This window comes from Neovison vison, chromosome 14, assembly GCF_020171115.1.
Source record: "Neovison vison isolate M4711 chromosome 14, ASM_NN_V1, whole genome shotgun sequence".
Taxonomy (NCBI): domain Eukaryota; kingdom Metazoa; phylum Chordata; class Mammalia; order Carnivora; family Mustelidae; genus Neogale; species Neogale vison.
The window spans coordinates 24,621,762-24,634,486 of NC_058104.1; the positions used below are offsets into that span (position 1 = coordinate 24,621,762).

Genomic DNA, 12,725 nt, shown 5'->3' on the forward strand with positions numbered 1-12,725 from the left:
TGAGGACAGGGAGATGCTGAATAGAGTGGCGCAGGGCCCTGCCCTGCTGCATCCCTCCCACAGGGGATACTCTGCGGAAGAAGAAAATGAAAAAGAAAAGTCCACAGATACAGACCACAGGGCTCCCCGCTCAACTGCTCAACAAAGAACCCCATCAAAGGGCGCCTGGGTGGCTCAGTGGGTTGGGCCGCTGCCTTCGGCTCAGGTCACGATCTCAGGGTCCTGGGATCGAGTCCCGCATAGGGCTCTCTGCTCAGCAGGGAGCCTGCTTCCCTCTCTCTCTGCCTGCCTCTCTGTCTACTTGTAATCTCTGTCTGTCAAATAAACAACTAAAATCTTTAAAAAAAAAAAAAAAAAGGGGGGTTTCTACTTATAAAAAAAAAAGAACCCCATCAAAGTGCTCCCCCAAACACATGCAGAGCTTCTTGCAAATAAGGGCTGAGTGCCCAGTCCTTAAACACAGCACATACCTAAGTCTTGCCTGACACTTGAAAGCCTCCAATAGGAATTCAGAAAAAAAAGTTAAGAGAAACTCGGGGAGAACAAATTCAAAGTCCCCCAGGTCTGTAAGGTATTCTCTCGAGAAGTAAGAGGAGCTGTGTTCTCGGAGCAGGACACTGTAAGAAAAGGACTCTCAGGAACCAAGACGAGCTCTTGGAGATACAAGAGAGCCACAGTTAAAATGTAGTAGAAGTGGGGGGATGCAGATGGAGTTGAGGAAATACGTCCTCAAAATAGAACAACAACAAAAAATAGATAAGGAGATGGAAAAAAAAGAGAAAAGAAAGAAAATTAGAGGCTCTGTTTCTGAGGACCAACATCTGTCTAACCGGAATTCCAGAATCCAGAAAGAAGGAGATTATCCAAGAGAGGGTACAAGTCAATTACCCAGCCCCAAATGACGTTTCCAAGTTGAGAGGGTCTAAGCGAAGCGCCCAGTACAATAGATGAAAGTTGACATACACCAGGGCACATCATAAAAAGATCTGAAGACACTCGGAATACAAAGAAGTTCCTAAAAGCGTCTAGACAGTGAGAAAGTGGGCACATACAAAAGGATCATGACCCAGAAATAGGATCTTAACTATTTGAAATGACACTGGAGCGATGTCCTCAAAATCCCAAGGGGAAAACTATAATTCTCTACTCAGCCAAATTACCCAGGTAGAATGAAGACTGTTTAAACATTCAGGGTGATATTCCACTATGGGTTAAATTGTGTCTCTCAAAAATATACAAAATGAGAAGAATCCATGAAACAAGATGGGATAGGGAGGGAGACAAACCATAAGTGACTCTTAATCTCACGAAACAAACTGTGGGCTGCTGGGGGGAGGGGGGTTGGGAGAAGGGGGGTAGGGTTATGGACATTGGGGAGGGTATGTGCTTTTGGGTAAATTGGAAGGGGAGGTGAACCATGAGAGACTATGGACTCTGAAAAACAATCTGAGGGGTTTGAAGTGGCGGGGGGGTGGGAGGTTGGGGTACCAAGTGGTGGGTACTATAGAGGGCACGGCTTGCATGGAGCACTGGGTGTGGTGAAAAAATAATGAATACTGTTTTTCTGAAAATAAATAAATTGGAAAAAAATTTTGGATTCTTAATACAAATGTTGTTTTATAAAATGAGAACAAGGTTTTCTGTTTAGCAATATGAACAGTATACTTAACTAACATTCTTTATAGCATCTAAAGGTTTCAAGGAAGATGGAAGGAGATTGCAGGATTAAAAGTATGAAAGAATGTTTAGCATTGTGTGCAGTGTTTTTTTGCTTCTCAACGCTCTCAGCTATTCCAAGTAGTTATGAATAAATAAAGTTTAAAAATTCACACACAAAAATATATATATATACAAAATGCCAACCGCCCCCCCCAAGTATACCCCAGAATGTGACCTTATTTGGGAAATGAGGTCATCACAGATGTAAGTAGTTACAATGAGGTCATACTAGAGTAGAGTGGGCCCTAAAACCAATAGGACTGGTATCCTTACAAGAAGAGGGAATTCTAGGGGCATCTGGGTGGCTCAGTGGGTTAAGCCTCTGCCTTCGGCTCAGGTCATGATCTCAGGGTCCTGGGATCAAGCCCCACATTGGGCTCTCTGCTCAGCAGGGAGCCTGCTTCCCCCTCCCCCTCTGCCTGTCTCTCTGCCTACTTGTGATCTCTCTCTCTCTCAAATAAATAAATAAAATCTTAAGAGGGAAATCTAAACACACACACACACACACACACACACACACAAGAGAAAGCCATGTGACAACAGAGACAGAGATGAGAACCATGTCATTATAAGCCAAGGAACTCCAAGTAGCAACGGCCTCCATCGGGAGCTAGGAAAAGGCAGGGAAGAATTCTATTCAGGTAACAGAGGGAGCATGACCCTGACAACACCTTGAACTCAGAATTCTAGTCTCCGGAACTGCTGAGAGAATATATTACTGTTGTGTTTTTGTTTTTGTTTTTAAATATTTTTATTTATTTATTTGACAGTCAGGCAGAGAGAGACAGAGAGAGAGGAGGAAGCAGGCTCCCGACTGAGCAGAGAGCCCGATGTGGGGCTCGATCCCAGGACCCTGAGATCATGACCTGAGCTGAAGGCAGAGGCTTTAACCCACTGAGCCACCCAGGAGCCCTTATTACTGTTGTTTTAAGCCACTCAGTTTGTGGTCCTTTGGTAAGGCAGCCCTAGGAAACTAACACAATCCTCTCAGGAAGCTACTAGAAGATGTGCTCGATCAGAACAAAAGGGTAAACCAAGAAAGAAGATGACATGAGATGACAAAAGTACAAGAAACAGGACAGTGCCCCAGAGAAGTGGAAGGACTTCCCAGGATGACGGGGAAGGGATGACCCAGAACCAAAGCTGTGCAACTGGTCTACATCGGAACCGAAAGGCAGAGGATCCAGGGAGAAGGTCTCCAAGAAAGATACAAGAACTAATTCAAGCTGATACATAATCTGATGTGTCTGACCACCTGGAAAAAGTTTTGTACTGACACTAAAACTTCGGGGAATAATTATAAAGAGAAAACTAGAAAATTAGTCAAATGGGGAAAAGACAATTATAACTCCAGGAAAAACATAAAGTTAGAATCTTAGTATACCATGTATCTCAGCTGTGAAGGACATTTATACAGTCACAATTAAGTAACATTGACTATCCACTGACCAGCTCTCAGGGGGGGGGTGAAGGGAAATAGTTATGCGAAAAAGGCTGGTTTAAGAGTTAAATTCTCATTCACTCTGGTTAGAAATATATCAAGAATGCCTAAAGAAGAACAATCAAGAAATAACAATATAATTACAGTATTTTAAGAACCAAAGGGTTTAACAAAAAAGAGCTAACAGTTTACAGTGGTTGCTATTTCAGGCAAAACTTGGGATAGGAAGACATGAAACAGGAGATTGCTGTATTTGTTATATGCTAGCTTTAAAAGAAACTTTTAAATAATTATTTCAGGTATGTACATGAGTACAGAACATAACATGATGAACCCCTACATAATACTCACCCCCTTCAACAATTACCAACTCATAGTTTGTACTTTACTTTTCAAACTACGTATTACTGCAAGAAAAATAAAATTAATTCAAGGATAAACTATGGCAAATCCTTTTTTTTTTTAAGTGAGAGAGTATTCCGGGGAGAAGAGACAACAATTGCAAAGGCCTTGTGGTATGTTTGGAGGAATGGGAAAGTAGCCAGTGGGGCTGCAGATAACAGGCAACAGGTAAAGTGGGGTAAGAGAAGGCTAGAAAACCAGGCAAAGGGCTGGAACGCAGAGCTCTGTCCATGAGGCTAAGCTGTCAGGATAGAACTGTAAGTGTCACGGGACACCTGGAAGGTCTGAGTCTTGACGGCCAGACCAACGCAAAGGAAAAGTTGTTCCAGGTAATGGGCACAGCCCGAGCAAAGGCCTGGGGACCACAGATCTTAACTGCTAGCCCAAGAGTCTCCCCGAGATGACACTCACCTTCCCACTTCCACAGGGCAGCGCGAGACGTGTCCTTCCACTGCAAACCTGCCACGAGGGGCCGCTGCCCATGGTGCTGCACCTTCAGGTGTGTGCTGCTCTCCACGTGTGGCTGGCGAAGGCTTGAGTGATACAGCTGCACTCGGCAGTTCACCTGCCTGTCCGGCACCTGCAGCACAAACTGGGGAACAGCCATGCCTCGAGATGCTCATCAGATCAGTCTACTCCCAACCTAGAACATTCCACCGGCTCACCACGACAGCCAGGGGTTGCGCTGAGTTCCCCGGTTATCAGGAGCTGCCCAGCCCGCTCCCAGAGAAGCCCTGTACCCATCCTCCATTGCTCCCCGTTGTCCCTGGAAACCACGAATCTACTTTCTGGTTCTACGGATTTGCCCATTCTGGACATTTCATAGAATTGGCATCCCATAACACGTGGCCTTTTGTGTCTGGTTCCTTTCACTTACCATGATGATTTCAAGATTCACACAGGAATATATTCTAGTGTGTATCAGCGCTTTATTCCTTTTTATGGCTGAACAATATTCTGGGTATGGATAAATCACATTTTATTTATCCATTCATTATTTTTTTTAAGATTTTATTTATTTACTTGACAGACAGAGATCACAAGTAGGCAGAGAGGCAGGCAGAGAGGGAGGGAAGCAGGCTCCCCGCTGAGCAGAGAGCCCGATGTGGGGCTCGATCCCAGGACCCTGAGATCATGACCTGAGCCAAAGGCAGAGGCTTAACCCACTGAGCTACCCAGGTGCCCCTCTTTATTCTTTTTTATTTTTTTAAGTTTATTTTTCTTTGTTAATAAAAATTTTTAAAAGATTTTATTTATTCGACAAAGATTACAAGTAGGCAGAGAGGCAGGCAGAGAGAGGAGGAAGCAGGCTCCCTGTGGAGCAGAGAGCCCGATGTGGGGCTCGATCCCAGGACCCTGAGATCATGACCTGAGCCGAAGGCAGAGTCTTAACCCACTGAGCCACCCAGGTGCCCCTATCCATTCATTGTTGAGAAGACTTTGCGATGTTCTTCCTTTTTGCCTCTTACAAATAACACTCTATAAATAATCCATACAGATTTGTGTGAACATGGGTTTTGAATTCTCTCAAGGACCAAGGAGTAGAACAGTTACATCATATGGTAACTCCGTTCTTAACATTTTTAAAGATACACCATACTGTTTTTCCATATCGTCCTGCCATTTTATGATCTTAAGCAGTATACGAGAGTTCTCACATCTCCGTATTCTCACCAACACCCCTGGTCTTTTTCGTTTTTAGCCTTGCTTGTGGGTTTGTACTAGTATCTCCCTGTGATTTTGATTTCCCTAATCATGTTGAGCATATTTTCATATGCTTATTGGCCGTGTGTCTACCCTCTGTAAAGAGATACCTATCCTTTTTTTTTTTTTTTTTCCAAATCCTTTTTCTTGTTGAGTTGTCTATATATTTTGGGGGAAAATCCCTTACCCATCATTAACTTGTAGATGTTTTCTTCCATTCTGTGGGTCACTTCTCTTTTGTGATGAAATCTTTGGAAGCACAAACTTTTTGACTTTTAATGAAGCCCAGTGTATCTGTTTTTGTTGATTAATACACTTTTAGTGTCATAGCTCAGGAACCCTTGCCTACTCTGAGGTTGTAAAGATTCACTTTTAAGTTTTCTTCCAAGAGTTTTATGGTTCTTCAGTTTAGGTCTCTACAATCTGGTTTGCATTAGTTTTTATATATGGTGTTAGGTAAGGGTCCAGCTTCATTCTTTCGCACATGGAAATCCGGTGGTACCAGCGCTCGTGGGAGAAAAGATTGTTCTTTCCCCTCTTTAATGGTCCTGGCAGCCTTGTCCAAAATCAACTAACTGTAAATATAAGGGTTTCTTTCAGGAGTCCTAATTGTACTTCATTGGTCTGTAGGTCTATCCATACCACTACCATACTGTCTTAATTATCAGAGCTTTGTAGTCAATTTTGAAATTGGAAAGAATGAGTTCTCCAACTCTGTTCTATTTTTTCAAGGTGGTTTGAGCTATTCTGTGGTCCTTGCACTTCCATATGGATTTTAGGATCAGCTTGTCAATGTCAGCAAAAAAAGATCACATCGTTTTGATGGGGACAGATAGGGACTAGCGAAACTTAGGTGAATTTGGGAAATGCTGCCATCTTAACATTTGTTTTACGATCCAAGAACCTGGGATGCCTTCCCATTTATTTCAGTTTGCCTTAATTTCATTCAACAATGTCTCGTGGTTTTCAGAGTATTAAGGTTACATTCTTTTGTTACACTTATGCTGAAGTGTTTATCCTTTCTTGACACTGTTGCCAATGGAATTCTTAATTTCATTTTCACGGTTTTCACTGCTAGTGTAGAGAGAGACATCTGACTTTTGTGTATTTATCTTGTCTGCTACAACTTTGAGGAACTCGTTTATCAGCTGTAATAGATCTTTTTGCAGATTCTTCAGGGTCTTCCACATACAAGGTCATCTGTAAGCAGAAATAGTCCTTCTTCCTTTCCAATCTGGATGCATTGTATTTCTTTCTCTCACCTAACTGCCCTAGCTAAAACCTCCAGGACAATGTTGAATAGAGGTGGGGAGAGCAGATGTTCTGCTTCCTGATCTTAGAGGAAAAGCATTTTGCCTTTCACCATGAAGTATGACTTTGGCCATGGTTTTTTCATAGTTGGTCTTATCAGTGCATGCTCTTCCATTGCTACTCTATGGGGTGTTTTTATCATGAAAGGGTATGGAGTTTGCCAAATACTAGCAAATTTGCCAAATTCAGATGATCATGTGGTCTCCACCAGTCCATGAATATGGCGTAATACACCTTGACTGATTTTCAAATGTGAAACCAACCTTGAATTCGGGGGATAAACCCCATCTGGTCATATTGTGTAATTCCATTTCAACATTGCTGAATTCAGTTTGGTAGTGCTTTCTTGAGGATTTTGTATCTTTATTTAGAAGAGGTCTTTAGTTTTTCTTTTCTCGTGTCTTGGTCTGGTTTTGGCATCAGGAAGATACCGGCCTCATAGAATTAACTGGGAAGTCTTTTCTCGTCTTGACAAATCACTGAGTAAATTATTTTCTAGTCAATTAATTCTGGCACAATCCGGCCCAGCTGAGAGGTTAAGAGCCTGAGGTGGGCACCGAGACCTACTGAAGTTTCAATTCCAGTCTTGCCACATAGTCGCTGTGAGACCTCAGACGAGTCTGTTTACACAATTTATCCCCAGCAGAATGAGGATAGTGGTTAGTTACTTCTCAGGAGTTAAATGAAATAATACAAACAACATATCTGAAAACATAGCCTGGCTTTAACAAATGCCTCATCACTGCTCACTCTGCCCTTCCCTCTTCTGTTCCCTGTCACCTTCTTAAGGGTAAACAGTATCTCACACGTGTCTCCCCAGCAGCTAGCGTGGTGTCTGCCACACTTGAGAAGGCTTGCAGAAACAAGCAGTCTTTAATCTCTTCCCTAAAACCTTTGGGACCAGATGCTTTCCAGGAATAAGAAATTTTCATGATTGGGTGCCTAGGTGGCTCAAGTCATGATCCCAGGGTCCTGGGATTGAGCCCCTCATGGGGCTCTCTGCTCAGCGGGGAACCTGCTTCCCCTCTCTCTCTGCCTGCCTCTCTGCCTACTTGTGATCTCTGTCTGTCCAATAAATAAATAAAATATTTTTTAAAAAAAAACAAAATGAAAATTTCATGATTTAGAATAGTAACATAGGGGACGCCTGGGTGGCTCAGTGGGTTAAGCCGCTGCCTTCGGCTCAGGTCATGATCTCAAGGTCCTGGGATCAAGTCCCGCATCGGGCTCTCTGCTCGGCGGGGAGCCTGCTTCTCTCTCTCTCTCTCTCTCTCTCTGCCTGCCTCTCTGTCTACTTGTGATCTCGCTCTATCAAATAAATAACTAAATAATCTTTAGAATAGTAAAATAACACGTACTGCGATTATAGAAAAAACTACCAACTAAGTCAAAATTCTAATTTTCTTCCAATGCCAATACAAAAAAAGCTGTCCCAGGAAAGGGTAATGCAGAGGTAGGAAAAAAATATAGAAAGATGGCGCTCAGCCTTGTTGATTATCGGGGAAATGTAAATTCAAACGAGATGCCCCTTCCATCCAGATGAGCAATGTGTTTTAAATGCTCAAAGTAAAATACTGGCCAGAGTATGGAAATGGCTTGTCGTGGACAAATAAAAAAGGAGTTTTAGATTCAAGTGTGACATTTTTCTCACAAGGGGAATTTAACCACACGGTACTGGTATTTTTTTAAGATTTTATTATCTTACTTCAAGATTTATTTTTTTGTGAGAGAGAGTGCGTACAAGCAGGGGGAGCGGCAGGCAGAGGGAGAAGCAGGCTCCCCGCCGAGCAAGGAGCCTGATGTGGGGCTTGATCCCAGGATGCCGGGACCATGACCTGAGTTGAAAGCAGACAGAGCCACCCAGGCGCCCCAAAGTATTGGTATTTAAAAGCAATTTTATGTTTAGGAATAACGTTAAGCAAGGAGGCCAAACACGTGCCTGCTGGAAATTACAAAATGTTGCTGGAAGAAATTAGAGAAGACACAAATACAGAGAAAGACATCCTGTGTTCGCAGACAGACAGACTAAATATTGGTAAGACGGCAGTACTCCCCAGAGCAACCTACAGATTGAACTCTACCCCTATCAAAATTGGAATGGCATTTTCGTGTGTGTGGCAGAAACAGAAAAATCCATCTTAAAATCATATGGGATCTCAAGGACCCCAAACAGCCCAAACAATCTCGAAAAAGCAGTGGAAAGTTGGAGGTCTCACAAAGCTACAGTAATCAAAACAGTACAGCGGGGACATACAGACAGACATACAGACTCAAGAGATAGAACGGGGTGCCCCAAAATCAACTCACACATCTGTGATCAAGTGATTTTCCCACAAACACAGCATGCATACTTCACGGGGGCAAGCACAGCCTGTCCAGCACACGCGGCTGGGACCAGGGGCTATCCCCAGGCAAGAGAATGTAGCTGGACACTTAACTTACACCACACACAGAAATTAATACAAAATGCATCAAGGACCTAAATGTTAACAGCTGAAACTAGAAGACGTTTAGAAGAAAGCAAAGGGGAAAAACTAGAACATTGGATGTGGCAAGGATTTCTTAGCTAGGACACTCAAAACCCAGGCCATAAATGTAAAAAGAAATCAATCAGACCAAATGCACAGGTAAAATTTGGGGAGGATCCAAGGACGCTGTCAACAGATGAAAAGGCAATGGGTAAAATGGGAGAATGTGTTTGCAGACTATGTATCTGATTAGAAGTTAATATCCATATGTATCAAGAACTCCTGCAACTCAGTAGCAACAAAGCTAACAATCTGTTTCAAAAACGGGCCAAGGACTTAAACAGACATTTCTCCCAAGATGACAAACCAATGGCTGACAAGGGCACAGAAAAGATCTCAGCATCACTCAGTATCAAAACCACAACGGGGTACCCCCAAGCCCCTATCAGCATAGCTACCCTCTAAAATGACAGAAAATAACAAACATCAGGGGGAGTGGGGAGTGAGCAGTTCTGACTGAACGGGGACAGAGGCTCACGTGTTCAAGATGAACAAGTTTTGGGGACGGATGCTGGTGAATGTAACTAATGACACTGAACCATATGCCTAAAGATGGCAGAAACAGTCAATTTTATGTTGTGTCTATTTTCCTGCAGTTAAAAAAAAAAAAGACATGGAACAATTTAAAAAGAAACACACTAAGTGCGTGCCTTACAGCAGCGTATTGACTGTTTTGCAGCTAAGCACTCATGTGTATGTTCACTTACCAGGAACAGAGAACCCTCGGCTGAAACCTGAAAGCGAAGCCATTTCCCAAATGCACTTACAGATGGAGATCCGTGCTTCCCAAGTCCCCTGGCAGGCAGCTGATGGCAAATATCCTTGCGGCTGAACACCCCACCCCCGCCTTGCAGATGTTAGACTCCCAGCGGGGAGTGGGTGGGGGCAAGTTCAAGTTCTGCAGGAGTTGGGCTCACCTCCACAAAGTAATTGCTCAGGGCCGGACCCGAGTTGTTCTGGAAGGTCTGGCTGATGCGAAGCTGCCTCTTACCGCCGCTCTCGTTCCAACGCACCCCGTAGCTCGCCTCCAGCTGGGAGTGCAGGGAGCCCATGGCCTCCTCGTGCCGCACCTGAACCTGGGGACACACCCCACCAGGGAGAGCCCCAAGAAAGCCTTGTCTGTCTATCCGCGGGCCCCCTCACAGCCGCCCACCCTGGGGAAGGCGGGCTTGTTTCTCTGGGAAGACAGTTCTGTCTTTGCGCTGATTTTTATTTGGCAAGACGGGGCACCCGAATCTGGTGCACCCACCTGTGTTGTCAATAACCCTTAAATGCTGAGCCTGAGGAGAGTGGCTGGTGGGCCTCACCCTGGTGCATGCCCCATGAAGGGTCTGAAAGAGCCAGCTGCCATGGGAAAATGGCTCCAACCCCAGGTCCTCTACCCTGATTCTCCCATGGCAGCCTCTGGCTCCTCAGATAGACTCTAAGTGGACAAGGCTTTTACACTCAGCATTTGGCTTTCCTCTCCTATCTCCGAACTACAGGTCAAGCAATACAGGTTCATTCATTTTTTCCTTCACTGAGCACATTTTCCCTGAGTACCAAGTATGATGTCCAGCACTGGATGTCAGATACCCAAGCACAAAGAATCGAGAAGACCCCGCACTCATAGGGGCTAGAATCCAGCAGAAGAGGCAAATGTGAATTAAGGAAATTAACAAAGGCACAGCTGCCTGCTTCTCCCTTTTGCTGACCCTGCCAGCCACTCTGGTGAACTGCTAGGTCCCGTCATTCCATTTTTCCTTCCTGTCCCAGGACCTTTGCACTTGCCATGCCCTCAGCCTGCAGCATGCTTCCATAGGAATGGAACTGTTGCATTGCTTAAAATTTATTTTTCCCAAAGAAGCCTTCCCCACTGTCCCACTCGCTCAGTCTCTGCGCTATCATCCATGTCATTTACGGCTCTCTTGGTCTGGTCTCTCTCTGTGCCCCTGCCCAGCAATGGGATGGCACAGACCTAGTGCTGCCGTGTGCATAGCTCTCCCCTGAATGTTAGACATACTGCAGGTGTTCAATAAAGACCAACAGAACCAAGGCACGGGAGCCTGAGACCAAAGCTTCAATTCTAGCCCCGTTCCCGTACATGACCTTGAGCAAACCCCTCTCCGTGAGGACGAGCTGCGGGCTCTCTCCAGACCCCCAGCCAGCCAGGGCACCCACCTTGTGGCTGAGGGCTGGGGTCTGCGTGCAGTGGAGCTCATGATCCAGCTCTAGCTCATAGGTCGCCTGTGAGCCACTCTGTGTCCGCAGCTTCTGGCTGGTGCGGCACTCGTGGGTCAGCTGCCTCGCCTGACCTGTACAGGGTGACCAGAGACACCTGCCCATCCTCCGCCAGCCCTCCACCCCCATTCCAGGGAGAGGAGCGGCCAGCCCGGTCTCAGCCACCCCCGACTCCTGCTCTGATGCACTCCGCTTCATGTCGCCCATTGGAACCTATGGCTGGAGAGGTTTTAAAAGACAGGCTTATGGCCCCCAAACACACACACTGTTTTGTTTTGTTTTTGTTTTTTAAACTGGCTGGTGCTCAGGGGCTTTGGGACGGTGTGGTGAGGGCCAAACCAGGTGACCAGGTGGCACCTGAGCCCTCAGAGCGGGATCCCCAGGAGACAATGTGGGTTCTGCCACCTCCCACCTCCCCCCAGCCCAGCACAGGGCGCCGTACCCAGGAGGCCGTACTTAATCCTCAGGGAGCTGGTCCAGAGGCCGCGCTGTGTCCGCAGCAGGCCCTCCAGGTGCAGTGCCACCACACCCGGCACAGAGAGCTCGCCGCCCACGGCCACCACCTGCAGCCCGTCCTCCGCCTTCTTCTCAAGCCGCACTGCACGCAGGTTTGGGGAGGGAGGGGCAGGCAGTGAGAGGGGCAGGTGTGGTGCAGCCACAGCCCACACTCCAGGACTGACACCCCACCCCGGCTCCAGGGAAGCCAAGGAAATGGGAACCGTCCAGGGGACCCAGAAGTGGTGGTGGGGGGGGGGAGTCCTAGCAGAACCCACCTACGTCTCTGCCGAGGAACCCTGGTGTCCAAGAGCTCACCACATTACTGGGTGGCAACGGTGGGTGGCCTGAAAGTCACTTTGGTGGGATCAGCCAAAATGTTTAAGTAGAACAAAATAAGGATAGAACAGAAGGGAAATGACAGGGCCTTCTAGGCCATCTGGTAAATCTCGCTCCTGCTCCGTGGACATCCAGCCCGATCACACAGGGAGAGCAGGGCCCAGGACAATTCCTGAAGTGCCCACACTGGGCAGCCAGCACCCCAGCCCCTGACATCGTTCCCTCAGAATCTTCCAGAACATCCCAGGCAGAGCATAGCTGAGGGCCGCATCCCAGCTCTGCTGTCAGGGCGGGGATCTGACCAGCCAGGCCCAGGCCAGGCCAGGGGTTCAAGGTTTAAACCGTGCCCCGGGCAACTTGGGTCACGACGCAAAATGTGTATTTTATGCATGACGTAACACAAGCCAGAATTAAAATGGTCCAAAAGCTGCTGTTCTGTGGCTCATGGAGGGCAGTCAGTGTTGGGGGACCGGCGGGAAGCTGTGAGCACATGTGCAGACCAGATTTTCCCTGAGGTGGGATGTTAATTCTGGTAGGGGGAGGGGACGGGGACCCCACGTGGGCTA

General features: G+C 46.3%; 1 protein-coding gene across 1 annotated transcript in view; it reads right to left on the minus strand.

The window, feature by feature from the left end:
* LOC122896077 overlaps positions 1–12,725 on the minus strand; it is a 139,181-nt gene that overhangs the window by 79,011 nt on the left and 47,445 nt on the right. The window contains exons 25-28 of the mRNA XM_044234017.1: positions 11,768–11,923; positions 11,266–11,399; positions 10,023–10,181; positions 3,974–4,154 (exon numbers count right to left, since the gene is read on the minus strand). Coding sequence (XP_044089952.1) covers positions 3,974–4,154; positions 10,023–10,181; positions 11,266–11,399; positions 11,768–11,923 — 630 coding nt within the window. The remainder of the gene's footprint in view (positions 1–3,973; positions 4,155–10,022; positions 10,182–11,265; positions 11,400–11,767; positions 11,924–12,725) is intronic.